General features: G+C 52.7%; 2 protein-coding genes across 3 annotated transcripts; one reads left to right on the forward strand and one right to left on the reverse strand.

The window, feature by feature from the left end:
* The first annotated feature begins 89 nt into the window (after nucleotides 1–89).
* On the forward strand, nucleotides 90–12,569 carry KRI1 (KRI1 homolog). 2 transcript variants are annotated; one of them, XM_072602397.1, is made up of 20 exons: nucleotides 90–430; nucleotides 528–704; nucleotides 806–885; nucleotides 1,259–1,364; nucleotides 1,541–1,655; nucleotides 3,861–3,915; nucleotides 4,261–4,310; nucleotides 5,006–5,102; nucleotides 5,270–5,347; nucleotides 7,063–7,187; nucleotides 7,355–7,481; nucleotides 8,144–8,239; nucleotides 8,470–8,640; nucleotides 9,077–9,152; nucleotides 9,273–9,370; nucleotides 9,600–9,747; nucleotides 10,006–10,136; nucleotides 10,234–10,298; nucleotides 11,181–11,276; nucleotides 11,401–12,569. In XM_072602397.1, the coding sequence occupies exons 2-20, from the start codon at nucleotides 611–613 to the stop codon at nucleotides 11,816–11,818; spliced, it is 2,226 nt and encodes a 741-aa protein (XP_072458498.1). In that variant the 5' UTR covers nucleotides 90–430; nucleotides 528–610; the 3' UTR covers nucleotides 11,819–12,569. The 2 variants fall into 2 exon arrangements, with proteins under 2 accessions (XP_072458498.1, XP_072458499.1); XM_072602398.1 differs by having other exon boundaries at nucleotides 233–430; nucleotides 536–704.
* On the reverse strand, nucleotides 12,267–17,633 carry ATG4D (autophagy related 4D cysteine peptidase). The gene is made up of 11 exons (XM_072602401.1): nucleotides 17,485–17,633; nucleotides 17,055–17,357; nucleotides 16,624–16,707; nucleotides 16,363–16,536; nucleotides 15,958–16,279; nucleotides 15,812–15,876; nucleotides 14,282–14,412; nucleotides 13,233–13,311; nucleotides 13,071–13,147; nucleotides 12,867–12,986; nucleotides 12,267–12,780 (listed from the first exon to the last, which is right to left on the reverse strand). Exons 2-11 carry the CDS (start codon nucleotides 17,314–17,316, stop codon nucleotides 12,598–12,600), a joined length of 1,497 nt encoding a protein of 498 aa, XP_072458502.1. The 5' UTR covers nucleotides 17,317–17,357; nucleotides 17,485–17,633; the 3' UTR covers nucleotides 12,267–12,597.
* Between the last annotated feature and the right edge of the window lie 1,911 nt (nucleotides 17,634–19,544).

The raw sequence follows: 19,544 nt of genomic DNA on the forward strand, positions 1-19,544 counted from the left end.
CTGCATCCTGGTTTTTTTTCTGCAGGGGGAGGGGAGTATCGAGGGAAGGAGGAATATGGTGGGGGGAGGGGCTTCGGTTTTCTGGTTTTGTCTTCAGCGCAGCGCCCAGGGAAGAGTTTCAATGAGTATCTGGGCCCGAGGAGGGAGAGGGCCAGCCCGGGAGGGCGGGGTGATTCCCAGGGTCCAGCTGGGGTTGGGTGGGGCAGTGGTTTGGGCATCGGGAACGGAAGGGTGGCAGGAAACCGCGAATGGAGCAAGAGCCCCCAGCTGTGCCCTCCGAGCGGCGCTGGGGAGGGGCCAGGACTTCCCCCGCACCCAGGTCCCAGTATCCCGGACCTCCGGACCAGCCAGCTCCAACAAGCATTTCACCTTTGAGCAGCTACGGGAGCCGGATGAGGGTGGTTAGGGTCTTCCAGGCCCCCGGGGACCGGTAGGAGGTGGCGTGAGAGGAGGCGGGGGTGGGGGTGGGGGGAGGGGAGGTGCGGCCGACGGTAGGGGCGGGGCTCCCACCATGCTGCTCCTTTAAGACTTCCAGGTGGGAGGAGTCGGCGCATGCGCAGTACAAAACACTCACTTCCCTTCTCTGCCCGTCGGGTCTCCGTGAGCCGCCATGCCTGAGCCGCGCGGACAGTGCGAGCTGCGGGTGAACGAGGCCTTTGCGGCGCGGTACGGACGCTACCGGCAGCGCGAGGAGCTGCAGAAGCGTGAGTGCGGTGCATGTGCGGGGGCAGGGACCGGGCGGATCGGCCTGCGGGGGGGCGGCCGCCCGAGCCGCGTTGACTTCCTTCTCTTCTGGCCCCCCCAGTGAAGGACCGGTACGGGGACCGCGGGAGTGGCGCCGAGTCCAGCTCGGATTCCGACTCGGACTCCAGCGACGAGCGTGTGGTGAGGACCAACCCGCGCGGGGCCCGGCCCCTCTGGCCCCGCCCCCTTACCCACGTGGCGTTGTCTCCCTCCCCCAACCCCGAGATCCATCTCCCCTCGGATGCCCCACCTGGGCACCCCTGCCCAGACGCATCCCTTAGCCATCCCCCCCCCCAAATATCCCTACTCAGACACCCTTTCCTCCACCTACTTACTACAGTTGAAACTGTTGAATGGATGAGTTGAATCAGGAGGTCCCTATAAAGTTCTCTGCCCAGCTCTTAAATTCTATGGTGCCCTTATGTAGGGATATCTCTTCATCAACTCTGTGGGAGAGGAGGTTTACCTGGGACTTGATCTTGTCTTGATCCCCTGGTCTGGATTCCCATTGTAGGAGTTTGACCCAGAACTTGACAAAGGCTTTTACCGAACCCTGTCCCTGCTGAAGAAGAAGGATCCCAGGATCTACCAGGAGGGTGCCACATTCTATAATGAGGCTGGTGGGATATTCTCTTCTCCCATGAATACTGTGGGATTGGGGGGGTGGGGTGCAGGGAGTAAGGCCTTCCTTGATGGGGATGGCCTTGGGGTAGGGGACCTACCAGAGGCCTTCCCTGAGCAGAGCTGGGGATGACTTTCATGGTACCTCATCCAGAGTCTCTTTCTTCGGCCATAGAATCCTCTTCTTCAGGGGAAGATGATAAACCCTCAGAGAAAGAGAAGAAAAAGAAGAAAGAAAAACCCATGTACTTAAAGGACTATGAGAGAAAGGTCATTCTGGAAAAGGAAGGGTGAGTTCCTGACCTAGTAAAGGGGATACAGGGATGGGGGAAAGAGGTTCTTTGGGTCAGCCAAGGGCAGATTGACAGTCAGTTAACGGATAAACATTTATTCCGTGAATATGGATACTATTATGGGCACTCTGCTAAGCAGTGGATATTCAAGGGGAGGCAAAAGACAGTTCTTGCCCCAAAGGAGCTTAGAGTCTAATGTCTTAACAGCCCAGAGAAGACAAGACTGTGGGGATCAGCAGAGCTAGTAGCTTCAAGTGTCTGCAGGGCCATCCTGTAATAGAAACACAACTAGACATTTCCAATATGTAGTCCTAAAACACTGATCTGACCACCACCTGACCCTTCCTCCAACAGAAGTCTCAGGAATCCATCTTGTTGTGTCTTTGCTTGGTATTTAAAACCCTTTATCATTTGTTCCTCTTCTACTGGTCTTTTTTTTAGTCATCCCTTCACTACATTTTTCTTTTCCATGAAACTGACCCAGTAGTTGTTCTTTGTACTTCTACCACCTCCATACCATTGCCTAAGTGGTTCCTTCTCTTTTCACTTCTGCCTCATAACATCTAGTGGCCTTCAAAGTACAGTCTGAGGGCCACCTCCTATTGGGCTGACACTTCAGAGAGGACTGCACCCCCATTGTCCACCCAGACTCACCCTTCCCTGTCCTCTTAGTGCTAGTCCCTGCCTTCTGGTGGACATCTTCAGTTTATCCCATCTGTATCTTGCTGGTACAGAGTGGATTACATGCTGTCTTCTCCATTTCCACTACCTGTGATGCTTTGTCTTTCTCTGTATCTGTGCTCATTAACTGACAAGGCCTTTTCTACCCTCCCCCCATCTTTTGAAATCTCTATACGTTGAATTATCTCTTCAGCCATCCCCACAAAGCTTTCATGTCTATCTTTGCTTCCCTACTGCTTCACACAGGGCCTGACACATAGTAGTTGCTGACTTTTCAGTCGGACCTGACTCTTCTGTGATCCCATTTGGGGGGTTTTCTTGCAGAGATCTTGGAGTGGTTTGTCATTTTCTTTTTCAGCTCAATTTACAGATAAGGAAACTGAGGCAAACAGTGCAGTGACTTGCCCAGGGTCCCACAGCTAGGAAGTGTCTAAGGCCAGCAGAAGATGAGATGAGTCTTCCTGACTCCAGGCCCAGTGGCGCCATCTAGCTGCCCTGACACATAGTAGGTGTTGACTAGAAGTGTTGACTTGGCTAGTGAGACTCATTTGGCTCATTGTAAACTTAAGACTTGTGGCTGACCCAAGGGAAATGGGCTACCTTAGAGTGACTTTCCCATACCCGCTAGCTTTCAAGTAGAGGTGGGATGGCCACTTGTCAACAGGATTGTTGCAAGTCATCCCTGCTCCCATTTGAGTTGGGCTCAAATGACTTGTTCTTTAATTCTGTGGATTCTCAGCAGACACAGGGACTGAAGGAAGGAAAGAAGGAAGTAAGCATTGATTAAATGCCTACTATGTGTCAAACACTTTGCTAAGTACTTTACTGATATCTCATTGAGAAATTGGTGCTAATATCATCCCCATTTTATAGTTGAGGAAACTGAGGTAGACTGGGCTTAAGTGACTTGCCCAAGGTCACACCAATTACTGAGGCTAGATTTGAACTTGGGTCTTCTGACCCTGAGCCCACTACTACTCTATCCATTAGCTACCAGCTATAGGGGATTAGGACAGAATGCTAAATTGAGGGAGAGCCTGGATTCAAATTCTAGTTCTAACACTTCCTGGTTGTGTAACTTCAGGAAAGCCACTTTATTTACTAATTTAAGCCTTAGTTTCTGCATATGTAAAGTAAGGGATAATCCTTGCACTTTCTATTTCCCCAGGGTATTGTGAAGAAAATGCTTAAGAGAAGCTTAAAATACCATCAGAATGGGAGTTGTTACTTAGAGGCAGCTACAGGACCTGAGATCAGGTCTCAGCATGGCCACATACTTATACCCTTGGGCAAATGATTTTATTTCTTCAAGCTTACACTTCTTCATCTGTAAAATGGGTGAACTGACCTAAATGGTTTCTTATGCCCCTTTTAGTTTTAACAGAGTAATTCTGCAAATTCATTCAGGAGCCCTGGAAGCCCTGATGTGTCTTCAGTGGCTTTGGCTGGGGTCCTTTTGCAGAGTTGAGGAAGAATAGCCATGTCATCACACACTCATTGGTATCACTGATTTTCCTTTAGGAAGTACGTAGATGAGGAGGACTCTGACCAGGAAGCTCAAAGGCAGAAGCAGCAGGTAAACTTGGGTTTATGGCTCTAACACTTAATGTAGTGCTTGGCATGGAGTAGGGGCTTCATAAATGCTTCTTGGTTGGATGATTGATCTGTAAGAACCCTGTTTGATAGCAAATATGGGGGAAGGGCTTTCTACATTGTCACTGGATGAGCCTGGGAAATGAAGGGCAGGCTTGCCCACCAGTTCCCTGGTGCCCCCTTCTCAGAGTGGCAAGGTGGCCCTGGCCCCAGCATGAGGGAGCTGTGGCCACAGGGGCCCATGTGCCTGGGAGGGGACAGAAGCACAGCAGCATCACAAGAGTCCTTTGCTGCCCAGTCAGCTTTCCTTGTTCTCTTCTCTGCCCAGCAAGTCACCTCCCGAAGTTATGTCGATGAACAGAAGCGTCTCAAGGAGAGGTACATTTGTTAACTAGACTGAAGTAAGCTTGTGAGAAATTGTCAAGTGGGTATAGCAGGGTGACATCATTTGCCCACATTCACACAAAATGGTCAGGCAGAGACTCAAGTCTAGGTTGCCTGACTCTGATTTGGAGCTGGACACAATTGACTAGCACTTCTGTCCGTGTGGGCTAGTCGGGCACAGAATACCACTTAAAGGGTCTCTTTAAGTTCCACTCACTTGGTCCACATCTGGTTTCAAACTCTAAATGAACCAGGCTGCCAAAAATCCTCCATGTGTACTCCCCATCAGGTAACATAAAAACCACAAAGAATTTAAAAACATTTTTGTGAGACTGTTTAAGGCACTTGAGTAAAAGCAAATTAATCACCAGGATGTAAAAAAAAAAAACCTGTTTTCTAATTTCGTGCTTGTTACCAGAGAGCTATGGCAGTATAAAATTTAGAAAATCCTTGTGAGATTCAGGGTAGGGCAAGAGACAGGAATAATTCCCAGCTTCCATTGCCCCATCCCTCTGTCCGTAGCCTCTGAGTCCCTCTGCAGCCCCAAGAGCTCCTCCCAGCATGCTCAGGCTGGCTTTGTGAGGTGGGCCATGGGAAAGACCCAGAGCGAGGGTCAGGGGTCCTGGGCTGGGAAGGTGTGCAGAGCACTTCAGCCAGGGTTTGGCTGAGTCTCCTCTGTGCTGGGGCAGCTTCCAGCAGTTTGTCGCAGACAGTGACGAGGAGGAGAGTGCTGGTGAGGGGGGCTCCGGTCTGCTGAGGAAACGAACCAAGACCAAGGCAGAGAAGGTGAGCGAGGTTCCAGGGACCTGTCCTGGGAGGCGGTGAGGCTTGGCCAAGGGCATGGCTTCAGATTCCGACTGCCGCTTCCTGCCTTTCTTCTTCTTGGCCTCACTTTGCTCTGAGCATGAGGCTTCATGGGCCCAAAGCTTAGTGCCATCTGCTTCTCCTTCCAGGCTCAGGAAGAGGCTGACTATGTAGACTGGCTAAAGGGGCAGAAAGACACTAAAGACAAGGACGATCTGAAAGAGCTGGTGAGAAAGTATTTCATTTCAGTCCAGTTCCTGCTGTGCACAAGGCACTGAAGGTACAAAGATAAAGCTAGACAGTTCTATTCCTCAAGGAGCTCTAGGAGGACACAGCATAGACACAAGCATGGATTCCCAGGAAAATTGAGAGTGAGGGGTGCTGGGTGGATAGAGCACTGATTCTGGAGTAAGGAGGACCTGAATTCAGATGTGGTCTCAGACATTTACTACTTGTGTGATGCTGGACAAGTTCACTTAACCCCAGATGCCTCCAAAAAAAGAAATTGAGTGCCAGCAGCTAAGGATCAGGGAAGTCTTGGAGGATATGGAGCCTGAGCTGAACTTTGGATAAAGATAAAGATTCTGAGAAGCAGAGATGATAAGCATATGCACTCCAGGCATGAGGCTTGGGCAAATGCTTGGAGGTGGGAGATGGAGTGTCTGCTAGTAGGAGCCAGCTGGTTGTTCAGTTAGACTGGAGCAGTGTTGAATTCAGGAGTTCAAAGAATGTTGAAGGGCTTTAAATGCTAGACTATGGAGTTGGTATTTTATTCTGTAGGCAGTAGGAGCCATTAGAAGTCTTTGAGCAGGAAATAAGGAGGTCAGATGTGTGTCTTAGAACAGATTTCTTTGGTAGCTACAGAAGATGGATTGTAGGTAGCAGATGGAAAAGCTTGGAGACCAGTTCCAGGGGTGGAGAGCCTGAGTCCAAGTTTTACAGAACAACCCTGTGGCCTCCAGGCTGCAGATTCCCCACCCTGAGTTAAGCTATTATAGCAATGGGTGTCTGAATTGGACTGGTGGTCACATGAGAGCTTATGAGGTAGATTTAGTACCACCTGATTGGATGGAGGGAGGAGTTGAAGATGTCTCTGAGGTTATGACCCTAGGGGAAAGGGAGTATGGTGTGTCCTCTCAAGAGAAAACTGGGAAGTTTTGAAAAGAGTTGGGAGAGGAATAGGATGGCAAGAGAAGCATACATGGTGATGAAGACAGCCACAGGTTACTCAGCCTGGGAATCTGGCACCCTGTGGGCCGGTGTAGTCATTTATTAAGTGTCCACTGTGTGTCAGGCACTATGCTAGGCATTGAGGAGTCACTGATAAAATTGCAACAGTCCCTGCCTTCATGGAGCTTTTATCCTATTGGGGGAGGGATATGTGGGGGGTTCAAGGAGGACTAGCACATCTGTTGTGAGGGCTGTTCACCACCTTTGGTGTCTACCTGGCATTCCATTCTCACCTGTGACTCCAAGAAGCTGTAGCCGCACAGCAGCTACACCCAGTAAACCTTGGCATATGGGCTGAACCAGGTTGGGGGTAACCAGCAGGCCTCAGATCTGTCAGTGAGTTAGGGGGATCCCTTTCTGCCTCACTTGAATCTAATTCTCTCTTATGTCAAGACATCACCTTCCTGATGTTACTGGTCCTCTCCAAACACTAAGGACAAACAACAGTCATTCTCTAGAGGAGAATAAGCCATACATTCCTCCCACACTCCTTTTCTGTTGTGATGCTTCATCACCCTCTCAGCCTGGATATGGGGGTGAGCCCCAGGGGTGAGGGGCTGGACCTTGTCCCCAAATTTCCTTAGTATGTGGGGGTTAGCCCTGACAGTAAGGTTGGGCCACGTTCCCAGAAGCTTCAGCCCCATCATGGAGACTGCCCATTTTCCCTGAAGATTCTCAGTTGGGGTTCAGTTTCAGTCTTCTCTATCCACAGACCCATCTCAAAGAGTATTGGAACAACCCACAGCTGGACGATGGGGAGAAATTCCTGAGAGACTATATTCTGAACAGGGGCTATGAGGAGGAGGAAGAGGAGGAGGAAGGAGAGGAGGAGAGAGGGTGAGCAGCAGCAGCTTTTCTCTGGCTGTTTGTCCAAGCTAGGGTGTGTCCACCTGGAGGGTGGCTGGAGCTTGGGAGGTCGGGTGCAGGACCTTTGACCCTTGTGTCAGCTCCAACCAGGGCTGAGGGTCTGAGTGTCGCCTGCCTTGCTTCCTCCTTCCCTCCAGATTGCCCAGTGCTGAAAGGCAGCTAAAAGTGGAGGACTCCTCCGATGAGGGGGAGCTCTTCCTGAGGAAACAGGAGGACTTTGAGAGGAAGTATAACTTCCGCTTCGAGGAGCCCGATGCTGAGCAGGTGAGGACGCTCCTCAGTAGTGTGTCACTGGGCCTCTCCTGGTTGTTAAGTTGGCGACTCCGCCCTCACCCTTTATGTCCCCCACTGTTTAGTGTGTGACAAGATCCAAGGCAAGAGCTCTGGACTGAGGGTCAGGAGAAACCCAGGTCCACATTCTGTCTCTGACACTTGATGGAGTCCCTGAAATACTATTCCAGTCCTTTGTATCTTTGTCTGTAAAGCGGGGGATCAAGCAGCAGCTTGGCATACCAGATAGAGCTGACCTCAAGAGTCAACAAAGCCCAGGTCCGAGTCTTTCCTTGGACTTTGCTGGGCTGTGTGACCCTGTATAAGTCACTTAACTTCACCTCTTTCAAGCAACCCGAGACAAAAAGTGGCAGAACAGTTACTCATCTTCACTGGGGGAGGGCAGAAGTTTCCTCTCTAAGTCTTAAACCAGAATAGTTTTGTTCATTTGTTTAAGTGGAAAAATAGTATCTGTGATGCCTGTCTTCCAGGGCTATTGTGAGGAAAGGGCTCTGTCAGGGTGAATTGTTGCTCTATCCTATCCTTCCTACCCACCTCTGGGTCACACTCTAAGAGCTTCCTATAGGAGGGGAGAAAGGAGAGTCTGGGTCCTCTGGACTTGGCTCAAGGGCAGTGGCCTTCCCTCTCCTTCACAGGTAAAGACCTACCCCAGAACCATTGCCTCCTCTGTGCGGAGAAAGGACGAACGGAGAAAGGAAAAGCGGGAGGCAACTCGGGAGCGCAAGAAGAAGGTGAGGAGCCCTGAGGGCTGCCCAGGTGGGATAGTGGAAAGGACACTGCACCTGGAGTCAGAAGTGCATGGCCTGGACCTCAGTTTCCCCATCTGTAAAATGAGGAGAGTAGACTCAAGGGCCTCTAAGGTGCCTTTCCCTTCCTCTCTACATTCATGATGCAGAAGCCCCAGGGGGGTGGCTGGGCCAAATGGTGGGGTGGGACCTGTAGCCTTTTCTTCCTCCCACAGGAGAAGCTGAAGAAGCAGGAAGAATTAAAGCAGCTGAAAAATCTGAAACGCCGAGAGATTCTGAACAAACTAGAGAAGCTTCGGGAGATCACAGGCAACAAGGATGCAGGCTTTGAAGAGGCCGATCTGGAGGGAGACTTTGACCCCGCCATGCACGACCAGCTCATGCAGGTAAGGCCCAGGCCGATGCTGCTACCTCTGAATTAGGTCTGACATGACCCCTGGACCAAACAGTGTGGCACATTATCACTGGCCTCTAGGCTCGGAAACCCTGGGTTTAAATTTTCACTTGGCCCCTTAATCCCTCTGACTTGGGACCTTTCTGAGCTATAGCTTCCTCTCCTTTGGACTAAGTGCTTGAATCCAGCTCTGGATTCTGTGGGCTCTCAGCCTCCCCTTCAGGCCTCCTAGAACACTTGGTCTGGAATCCTGCTAATTAACATGCATTGTGATTAGTCTTGGGTGTCCTCCATAATAATGCCTTATTATATCTAAGTCTCCCCCAGCTCCAACACAGTGCTGTGTACACTGTTGCTCCTTTGTGGGGGTTTAGTGTGCTCCTTGACTTTTTTCCTCTCCCCTCTCCTCTTCCCCTTGCCTTTTGCAGAAATGCTTTGGAGATGAGTACTATGGCATTGGAGAGGAGGAGAAGCCCCAGTTTGAGGAGGAGGAGGGGTTTGATGGTGAGTCTTTCCCTCTGCCTATCTCTGGCCACTTTCATCCAAACCCAGAGAGGGTGGACACTGCCTGGGCAGCTGGCCAAGCAGCCGACCATCCCTCACTTTCTTCCCTTGTCAAACCAGATGAATGGAACTGGGACACATGGACAGGGGCTGAGGAGAATGGAACCTGGAGGGGGGAGGAAGCAGAGGAGCCCCACTGTGAGGACCCTGACTTCAATGTACGTTTCCCTTGACCCCAGTTTCCTTTCTGAGGCAGCTCGTGGGAACAGAAGTGTGGGCCTTACTGGCTGACCCTGCTCCCTGCAGGGAGGCAGATGGCTGGACAGATTCCAGAGCCCCCCTCCTGTGCCATCCTCCCTAGATCTCCCCGCTCCCATCCCTCTGGCTTGTGTGAGGCCTTTTCCTTCTCTCCAAGCCTCTTATGACCCACGTGAACCCTTCTGACAGATGGATGCAGATTATGACCCCAGTCAACCATCTGTCCTGAGTCGGAAGAAGAAAAAAAAGAAATGGGACATGCCGCTGCCTGGCAAGAAGAGGCGGAAATCCCACTTTGCCGAAGTTGTCAGCCAGGAGAGGCCTGTTTTTGACCCTGGTGAGTCCCAGTGTACTTCTTTTCATAGAATTGTTTGGTGTTAGGTACCACAGTTATCTGTGGATGGCTTATTCCCATTAGACTGAGCTCCAAGAGGGCAGGGACAATCTTTGCACATCCTTTCCATGCTTGGTGAATGAATGAGTGGGTAGCAGAGAGCCTGGCTAGGTCTCCTGTCCCCTGCCTGGCTCCAGTGGGGCCTCCAGGCAGAAGGAGGAGGCCTGACATTCTGAAAGGGTCCTTGCTCTGTCTGCATAGAGGACAAGACCTTTGAGGAGTACCTGGATGAATATTACAGGCTGGATTACGAGGACATCATTGATGATCTGCCCTGTCGCTTCAAGTATCGCTCGGTTGTGCCCTGTGACTTCGGCCTGACCACAGAGGAGGTAGCTAAGCAGTGGGCCGAGCTTCCTTTCTTTCCCCAGTTCTGCCTCCTTCCCTCTATCGGCCTGCAGACACCTTGTGTTCTTCCTGCCTGTGTAGATCCTGGCTTCAGATGACAAAGAGCTGAACCGGTGGTGCTCCCTCAAGAAGACCTGCATGTACAGGTGAGCGACTTCCACATAGGTGGCCCAGCACTCTCAGCTCAGGGCATCAAATGCCAGATTTGTGGCTGTTAGCCCCTCTGGCTTCTGACCCACTGGTTCTTTTACTTCTTCCCTCCGCTTCACATTGAACTTACTTGCCAAGTCCTGTCTCTTCTGCCTACAAGTCACCTTCCCTTCTGTTCCCTTTAACTTCTTCAGTTCAGGATCCTGCTTCTTCTTAGCTGGATTACTGTTAAAATTGTCTCTAATGTGGTCTTCCCTCTCCACCCCTCATGCCCTAGTACTGTTTCTCATGCCAGACCCCTCATCGTATTTTTCTGCTGAAAAATCATTGGAGGCACCCAGGCCCTTCAGCCTACCTGTCCAGGCTTTGCTCTTCTTGCTTCTCTAATTCCTGAATTCTTTGGCCCACACTGGGATCTCTTCCTTAGATGCCGTGGACACCCTCCCAATCCCCACCTATCTCTAAAAGTCCAGTTCTGACGATGGATGGAACCTTCCCTGATCTCTATCCTTAGCTCCTTGATTGTGCTTGGGGGCTAAAGTCAGTTTTTTAACCTAAGGTCTATGAACTTTTTAAAATACTTAGATGAATGTTTCCTTTATAATAGTATTTTATACACTTAGAAACATTATTTTAAGATGGAGCCCAGAGCACAAACAAGGTTAAGAACCCCTGGACTAAAGCTTTCCTTTTCTCCTATGAATGAGCTGGCCGCCTCTTATAATAGGTTGTAAGCTCCTTGAGAATAGGTCATGTCACATGGCAGGGCCTGAATTGTTGGAAGCCATTCTGGCCTGGGGAGAAGCCTATGGCCCTGAGAAAGGAGCCAGGGCTCAGGCTGATGGGGCCCAATGGGGTCTGGGGTCTGGGGTCTGCAGATCTGAACAAGAGGAGATGCGAGAGCAGAAGCAGTACAGCCTGAAGGCAAAGAATGTACGGAAGAAGCAGCAGATCCTACAGTCTCTTGCCCTACTGTGAGTCCTTGGGGCTGGCCCCAGGCCCTGGGAGGTTGCTTTGGGGCAGGGTTAGACTCCAGCAACACGGGCCCTTTCCTGAGTGAGGGCCACAGAGCAATCTTAGGCTTCTTGCTCTCTGCAGGACTGAGGAGACCTCTGACCCAGCATACTTGCTCAGGAAGGGGGCTCAAGAATCGGGGTCCCTGGATGAGAGCAGCAGGAAGAAGGCGAAGCTGGAGATAACCTCTGAAGAAGAAGAGGAAGAGGACTTCCTGGTACCCAAAGCTAAAGGCATGGCTGGCCTTTCTGCTGCAGCACCCCAGGAGAAGGTGGATGAGCCTGGACTGGCTGGAACTCAGGTGGCCCCACCTCTGAGACCCAAGAAAAGTCTTCGGGGCAGGAAAGGGAGACTTCTAGGACCTAGGGTGAAGTTGGGGGGCTTTGAATTCAGCCACCAGAGATTGCAGGCCTATGGGCTAAATGCAAAGCGGCTACACTACCGCCAGCTGGGCCGAGAACGGAGAAAGCGAGCCCGGGCCCAGGCCCAGGCAGAAGCTTGAGTGTTCTGGCTCTCTGGGGCTAGGGAGGAACTAGAGGTATGAAATAAAAGTAGGTATATACACAATCCTGCTGGAGTGAGGGGCACCTCTGGGCAGGTTTGCGGCTGGAACGTGAGCCTTACTCTTTGTTACCCTTCCTTTTTCTCCATTTCTTCTCTGGGTAAAATGAGGCTGGATGACCTCCAATGTTCCTTTCAGCTCTTGATGCTGTGAATTCAACTGGGTGATACCTTCTAAAAGCTTTGACCGTCTACAGGTCCCTCAGTTTTCTAGGCATAGGAGGTGGAATGTAGTAGTGCCTCGTAGAGCTTGGAGAAGGAGCACTTAATAGGCCTATCTTATTTGGAGACAGTCGTCAGCATGGCTGTCTTGGGCAGAGGGCAGAACTGGGAATAGATTTCCTAACCATTGGGAATGGCCTGCCTTAGGAAGCACCGAAATGCATTCAGACACTTCTCAAGTAGAACTTTAATTTCACCCTTGGGCCACAACTCAGCCAAAGGGAAGGGAGCCCAAAACACTGACCAGGCCCCCACCCTCCAGCCTAGGCTGATTTCCAGTGGAAACATGTTGCTACAGCAGAATCACAGCTTTCCCCCCACGTACTGAGGGGGTAGGAGTGAAAGGTGTTGGGGGATTGGTAATCGGCCCCAAACCCCCAGTGAGCCTGAGAATATCGCCACCCCCTCCATCTGCAGGGACAAGGGGAAGCTCCATCATGTATATAAATAAAAATATATATGTATATATATTACAGCCTCTACTTCCCCTTTTCCCTGCTATAAAAACACAAAGTCCTCTGAGCTGGGCCTCTTGGCCTTGCTAAGCTTGCCTGCCTGAGGCAGTTGGAGTGTTTGCTGTGTGAGCTGGGAGCAGACCTCCTCCAGACCATACTCCTGGGCATGGCCCTCGGAGAGGGTAAACATGGGATATCTCTCTGTGGCGGAGGAAGAGTTGAGTACCTGCCAAGAATGGAAGAATGCTGAGGTCAGAAGAGCTACTGGTGCCCTGCTGCCCCTGCCCCCAAACCCAAGCTAGGCCAGCTCACCCGGGTCAGCTCCAGGCACAGGAGCTCAAACTCCTTCCTGTTGCCAGCATAAAAGCCAATGGTGCAACTGGGGTCCATCCTGCTGAAGGCCATCTTCCGGGGAGATGTGCAGTGGAAGGACTAGGGGACCAAGTGAAAGGCTTGGGCCAAGCTGTTGGACCATCCTGCACCCTCCCCTTCTCCCCAGCCCAGCACGACACTGACCTCCAGGGGGAAGCTCTCTTGGGAGGTATCCACGCAAGGCTGGCAGTAGTGTGGGTCGAGGTAGAGCAGAAAGTCATCTGTCGGGAAGCAGCCAGCTGTGAGGCAGGGGTTCTGGGAGGGAGAGTGGCTAGAGGGGAGGGGAAGAGGGAAGGTGAAGCCTACCCTGATAGCCAATGAAGTAAAGTGAGTGCCGGGGCTTCCCACCGATGATTCCAATGCACAGTTCTAGCCGCAGGAGCTCCTAGGGAAGGGGAAGAGACAGGACTCAAGACCTGCATTCCTTCTGTGGTGACCCTCAGACTCCAGAACAAAATCCCCCTCTCGGGAGGCCCAGCTCCCAAGTCATGACCGATCTGTCCCATACATGGATTGTTTTGGAGAGCACTCTGTGCAATGGAAAGAGTAATGAAAGAGTTCAAACCTTGACTGCCACTTACTTTGTGACCTTGCAGGCCTCAGTTTCCTTATCTTTAAAAGGTCAGGCTAGATGGCCTCTAAGGCCTTTTCAGCTCTAAATCTATGCTCTTAGGTCTTTTTTTTTTTTTTGAGAGGCAATCAGGGTTAAGTGCCTTGCTCAGATTCACACAGCTATTGTCTGAGGTTGAATTTGAATTCAGGTCCTCCTGACTCCAGGGCTGGTCCCTGCCCCTATGATCTTGTGGCCAGCATGGCTGACCCTTCACAGTCAGTTCAGAGGTCATATTTAATTTAGTCCTGTCTTTATAGGGCAGGAAAAAGGACTGGGAACCGGGTCACCCTGATAACTAACAGTGGAGCTGGAATTCAAACCCTGGCGCTCTCTTAAATCCAGTTTTTTTCCGTTGCCTCACACTGCCTCAGGCTAATAAAAATGGGACCTTAGGTCGTAAGCCTGAACGCAATGGCCCAGGAGACAGAATCCAAAGCCAGGGGATGAGTACTGAAACAGTTTTGTTGCTAAAAAATAAAGAAACAGAGGCAGCTAGGTGGGGAAGTGGATACAGCACCAGCCCTGGAGTCAGGAGGATCTGAGTTCAAATTTGACCTCAGACACTTACTAGCTGTGTGACCCTGGGCAAGTCACTTAACCCTGATTGCCTCCAAAATAACCAAAAACAAAAAATGAGAGAGCTTCCCTAGGGAACCAGAGCAGAGTCTGGATGGGTATTGGATTCCCAAAGCCCCAAGGATCTTTCTCCCAAACTACCTGCAGGGTGGCCAAGGGCTCCTACCTTGACACAGGGCACATACACAGGGTTGAGGGTCTCCCCGCCCAGCCTCACTGGCACCAGGATGACAATCGACTTCCATTCAGTGCTTGGGTCTGGCTGTGCTATTAGCTGTGCCACATCTGCCTTGTAGACTAAGAAGACATTAACACCATCAGAAAGGGTGGGGGTGAAGGATAGGAAGAGAAGGAGCCAGGATGTGAAGTCAGTTCAAATGTCAGTTCTATGCATGCTTTTACCTGTGTGAAGCTGGACATATTTCCCCCTCTGCAAATGAGGGGATGGGCCCAGCTAATTTCTAAGGCTTTATTAAGTGCCTACCGTACACAAAGTGGATCTGTCTATTACAAGGTTTGCCTCTGCCAAATGAACGACCTTCAGCCGCCAGGATCTGTGCGTGCTCCTTCCTTCCCCTGGCTTTCTTACTTTTCGGTCCCCTCCCTCTTTATCAAGGCTGCCTGCTGACCTGCCACTTCTCCCCGTCCCCTGCCCTTTTTAATCTGCCCGAAGCTGGGGAACCAGATAACCAAACCTGTTTGGAGTGTGTATGAAGTGAGACCTAAGAGCTTCTGTGTCAGGACCTCTTCTGAGAAGGGACATAGTTTTATCACCCTAGCTTTTTAAACTTTGGTTTCCCCACTCAGAGCTGCTCCTTCCAGGTTCCTGGTAAAGGTCTAAGAACTTTTGATTCTTGGAAGAATTTTCCTGCCCACAATCCTGGAAAACACTAGCTTCTAAGACTGAACTTTTTACCTTCCCTCCAGAACTCACCCTCTCACTTCCCTGTCTCTCTAATCATGGATAACTGCTCTCCTCACTTGATCAACCTGGAAAACTGAAGCTCATCGAATCCAATTAGGTTGTGAGATCCTGTTTGACCCTCCCCAATCCCTCTCCTCTCTGGCCTTGCCCTGATAGTACTGCTGCTACCAGCCTAGCTCTGGCACTCATCCCCTCTCCAACCTAGACTCCTGTAACGATGGGTCTCCCTGCCTCTAGTCTCTGCTCTTCAGACAGCTGTCAGAATAATCTACCTGCTTCAGAGATCTGACTATATTCCTCCCACTCATCAGTCGCTTCCCACTGCCTGCAGGGGACAAAATGCAGCATCCTTGGACTGCTTCTGAAATGGCCCTTGATGATCTGGCTTCAACTTTCTAGCCTTCTTTCACATACCTCCTGTCAGTCACTCTACAATCCAGCCACTGTTCTTTAACCTGACCCTTTCCTGCCCTCATATATTTGTATGAATATGTAGCTCAATGAGAATGTAAGGTCTCTGAGGGCAGGAAGTATGGAGTTTTTCATCTTTGGATCCCCAGCACCTTGCACAGATGGTTGAGAAATTGAATGAAATCATCTTTATTTTGAAGATAGGTGAAGTCCAGAGAGGTGATTAAGGCTGAAGTTCTAGAAAGTATTCCATACCCCCCTCCCTTGCCTCTCATGGAAAGAGGTTGGAAGCAGTGAGAAAACAGGCAAAGTCTCAGCATGGGTCCCAGGGGGCCTCCATTGGAGGTGCTGGTCCCTTACCTGTACAGTCCTGAGAAACATACACCTCCAGCTGGGCCACTTCTGAGCTGCTCTCCACGGCTTTCCTGAGGACAAGAGAGCAGCCCTGACCTCCAGTAGCAATCCCCAGCTCCCACCTCTCCCTCCCAGCCAAGTGACTATCTCACCTGAGGATATGAGCCACAACAGAGGGACCGTACCAGTCCCCCGCCCTCTTGCCCGAACTTCGGCCCAGCTCTACCAGCCGGTGCAAACCAAAGGGAGCCCCAGGCTGATCGGCAAACCAGGAAACAATGCGGCGGTGCTGCTCCTCCTGCTCCAGCTCCCTGGGGCTCAGGGCCCCGCTGGGGGTCCAGGTGACCTGGCCCAAGCCCAGGGCTGGCGAGGGAACCCGCTGCCAACTTGCCCCAGCCCGGGAAGGAGATGTGCTTCTGAGGAGTTCAGATTCCCTGGGGCCTGGGGGTAGAATTGCTTCTGACCAAGTCCAATCTGTCAGAGGGCAGAGGGTCAGGCCAAACCAGGGTACTCGTGCCTGCCCCTCCTCCTAACCCTCAGAACCTCCTAAGTCTCACCTCTGGAGAAGAAGTGAAGAAGCAGGCCCTGAGCCAGCAGCATCTGCCCACTACGAAGCATACAGCCCCAGCCACAGTCTGAGGTCAGGCTTCCACCCTCCAGCGGAGGGAAGTCCTTTCTGTATGTGAGCCAAAGGCGGGATACAAAGTCCCTCTGGAACCGCTGAATGTCACCTGTAGGAAAGGATCTACTTACAGGGGCCATGGAGGGCTCTTGACCCCTGCCCAAAGGGAGCAAAACTTGGCCCCTACCATGCTCACCTTCCCCCTCAAAGCGATACCGACGGCCACACAGGTGCATAGTAGACAACTTACTAAAGCTGGTCTTGGTTCGAACAGTCCAGCCTCAAGAAAGGAGAGATTGGTTAGAGGGGAAAGATGGGAAGCAGAGACCCCTAGGGCCAGCCAGTCTGCGGGCCACCTTCCCTGGGCTGGCAGGCCATCCTGAAAGCTGGTGGCCGGAGGCTGGGTTTTCAGCTCTTAGTGTCTCCTCCCTCAGCAGGACTGCCCTAAGGGGCCCAGCCACACCCCACCTTTTCCACCCCTAATCCCCTTTCCTTCCTCCTTCCTCCCAGTTGATCCCCCCAGTCCACTGTGCGCAGCTCCCCACCGTGGGACACCCCCAGCCCACCTTCTAGCACCACCTCCAGTACTGTGCCCCTCGCAGCCCCCTCCCCCAGCCCTGTCCTCACCATACTTGACATTGTTCCAGGCAGACAGGAATTTGCTCTTGAACTTGTCCACCTGGGCCGGCTCGCTGGGGGCGGCAGGGCCCGGGGTGGCCGCGGCGGCTGCTCCGGCTCCGGCCACTAGGCCATTGCGGCCGCTGCCTCCTCCTCCGGCCCCCTGACCCCGGGCTCCCGGGGCCCGCGGCGGCTTCCTGGCCTCGGGGCGGCACACGTCGTCCTGGCTGCCGCTCCGGTACTGCACGGCGGCGGGCGACACGGAATTCATGGGCCTCGGTCCGGCTCCGGCTCGGCCCAGCTGCCGCGGGGCTGTGGGCAGCAGAGCCGGGGCTGAGGGGGCCGGGCCGGGGCCCGGGGACTGCCCGGCATTCCCGGGGTGCCCGCTGAGCCCCGTCCTCCGCCCCCTCTCCTGCCCGCTCCGCCCCGCCCCCTCTACCTGGGCGCTCATGCCCGGGCGAGGCCAGGGGCGGGAAGGACGGGCCGCGGCTCACTCGGACCCCGAGCCCGGCCCGGCCGCCGCTGCTGCCCAGCGCCCGGCTCCGGCTCCCGCGGGGGTCCTGGCTCGGGCGGCTCCGGCCGCGCTCGCCAGCGCCATCTTAGCGGCCGCCGCTCGGCTCCCGGAAGGCCGGGCCCTGCGAGGCCCCGCCCCGGGCCGTGCCCCCGCCGGCTGGCCCCGCCGGCCCGGGACTGGGCACCTCCCGGCGCGCTGCAGCCCGGGGTGGGCGGAGCTCCGGGTGCGGGCTTGGGGTGCAGGGGAGCCGGGGCGAGGCCGGGGCAAGGTCAGGGGGAGCCCAAGCGGAGCCGGGCTCCGGGGGCGGGGGAGATGGAGAAGGTCACCGGGAGCTGAAAGGGGCTGGGGTTCTAGGACAGCGGGTGCTAGAGGAAGGTCCAGGAGGGCTCAAGCTGGGCCGGGCTTCAGGTACGGGTCTGGGGTCCAGGAGAATCCATGCGGGGCTGGGGGAGGGAGCCTGGGTGGGGCTGGGCCAGGGAGGCTAGGGAGGACAAGCGTGTGCTTGGGGGTGGGCGCTGGGACCCGAGCGGGTCAGGGGCTGCGGAGCAGAGCTCTGGACGGGGGTCCTCGGGCTGGACCTGAGCCCGAAGTCAGGACAGTTTGGGGACATCGCCTTCGTCTCGCTTCGAAGCGCAAAGCAGAGGGCTTGTCCCCTGCGAGCCTTATCTGGCCCCAGCGCATCCTCGGGGGCTGGCCCTGGTGCTCGCAGGTCACGGAGCCTGACTCAGCTGGGGGCTGAGCTGCATCCCAGAGCAGAGGATATGTCCGTCGGACCCAGGATCTCTTGACTCCCAGTAGCTCAATGGCTTCAAGCCCAAGTCCCGCCCAGTCCAGGTCCCAAAGCCGTTAGGGATAGATAGTCCTGGCTGCCCAGCTGGTCTTGGAAAGGAGACAAGAGGAGCAGGGGGCGCTCTTGGAGTGTTATAGATGAGTCTGAGAGCCTCCCCTAGCTGCTTTGTACCCCTTCCTTCTGCCATTAAGAGCCCCTCTCCAGTCAATCACCAGCTCCCTGCCATTCTCTCTTTTGTAACTTCCCACCCCTTTCCTCTCCACTCCCTCTTCCCCCAGTCCAGCCCTTCCTACCTTTAGCCTGAACTATTCATATGCAATATCCTCCTAACCAGCCTCAGGACCCAAGTTCTCTTCCATACTAATCTATTCTGCACCGGAGACAAGACTACTCTTCCTAATGCACAGTTTTGCTCCAGAACCTTCAGGAACTCCACTTTGCCCACAATAAAGTCCAAACGCCTTTACTTGACTCCTGAAGCCCATCACAATCTGTTTGCAACCTCTCTTGAATCATTCACTTAACAAACATTTGTAAAACCCCAAGAAGTGAGGCAACTTGGTGTAGGGGATAGGGAGCCCCTCCTCAAAGCTAGGAAACCTCAGATTCAGCTCCCTCCTCAGACCCCTACTGATTATGTGGCCCTGGGTAAATCACTTAAACTGTTAGGGCTCTAGGGAACTCAAACTATAAATTACAGAGAAAATACTGAGTTGAATGAATGGAAGGAGTTTCCTCATGGAACTTTATACCATGAAATCTCTGGTCCTGTCCCTATTCTCCATTCAAACTGACATATTGCTTTAAAGTTTCCTGAGGGCTTTATAAATATGATCTCATTTGACCCTAATACAGTTTTTACTTTGTGAGGTGGATACTACAACTATTACATAGTTCATCTAATAAAATAGCCTCAGTTTACCAATGGGAGAATGAAATCTCATACACACACACTTTATTCCTACACATTTCATTTACTGTGGAACACAAAGGAAGGCATTGCCATCTGCCTGCTGGACATTTCCACCTGGATATCCCAGTGGCATCTCAAACTCAACAGGAGACACTCAACAGGTGTTTATGTACCAGTCACTGAGGATTCAAGCTCTGGGGATACAAAGAAAGGTAAAAACAGAACTCCTGCCCTGAAGGACTTCACCATCTGAGGGAGGCAACAGCAAACCAATATGTTCAA

This window comes from Notamacropus eugenii, chromosome 4, assembly GCF_028372415.1.
Source record: "Notamacropus eugenii isolate mMacEug1 chromosome 4, mMacEug1.pri_v2, whole genome shotgun sequence".
NCBI classification, from domain to species: Eukaryota; Metazoa; Chordata; class Mammalia; order Diprotodontia; family Macropodidae; genus Notamacropus; species Notamacropus eugenii.

Coding starts and splice junctions, on each gene's coding strand:
- ATG4D (XM_072602401.1), bottom strand. CDS start 17,316: ATGAATTCCGTGTCGCCCGCCGCCGTGCAGTACCGGAGCGGCAGCCAG. Junction 16,708..17,054: donor CTGGAACAATGTCAAGTATG/GTGAGGACAGGG, acceptor TCCTTTCTTGAG/GCTGGACTGTTCGAACCAAG. Junction 13,148..13,232: donor TTACTTCATTGGCTATCAGG/GTAGGCTTCACC, acceptor GCTTCCCGACAG/ATGACTTTCTGCTCTACCTC.
- KRI1 (XM_072602397.1), top strand. CDS start 611: ATGCCTGAGCCGCGCGGACAGTGCGAGCTGCGGGTGAACGAGGCCTTT. Junction 8,641..9,076: donor TGCACGACCAGCTCATGCAG/GTAAGGCCCAGG, acceptor TGCCTTTTGCAG/AAATGCTTTGGAGATGAGTA. Junction 9,748..10,005: donor GAGGCCTGTTTTTGACCCTG/GTGAGTCCCAGT, acceptor CTGTCTGCATAG/AGGACAAGACCTTTGAGGAG.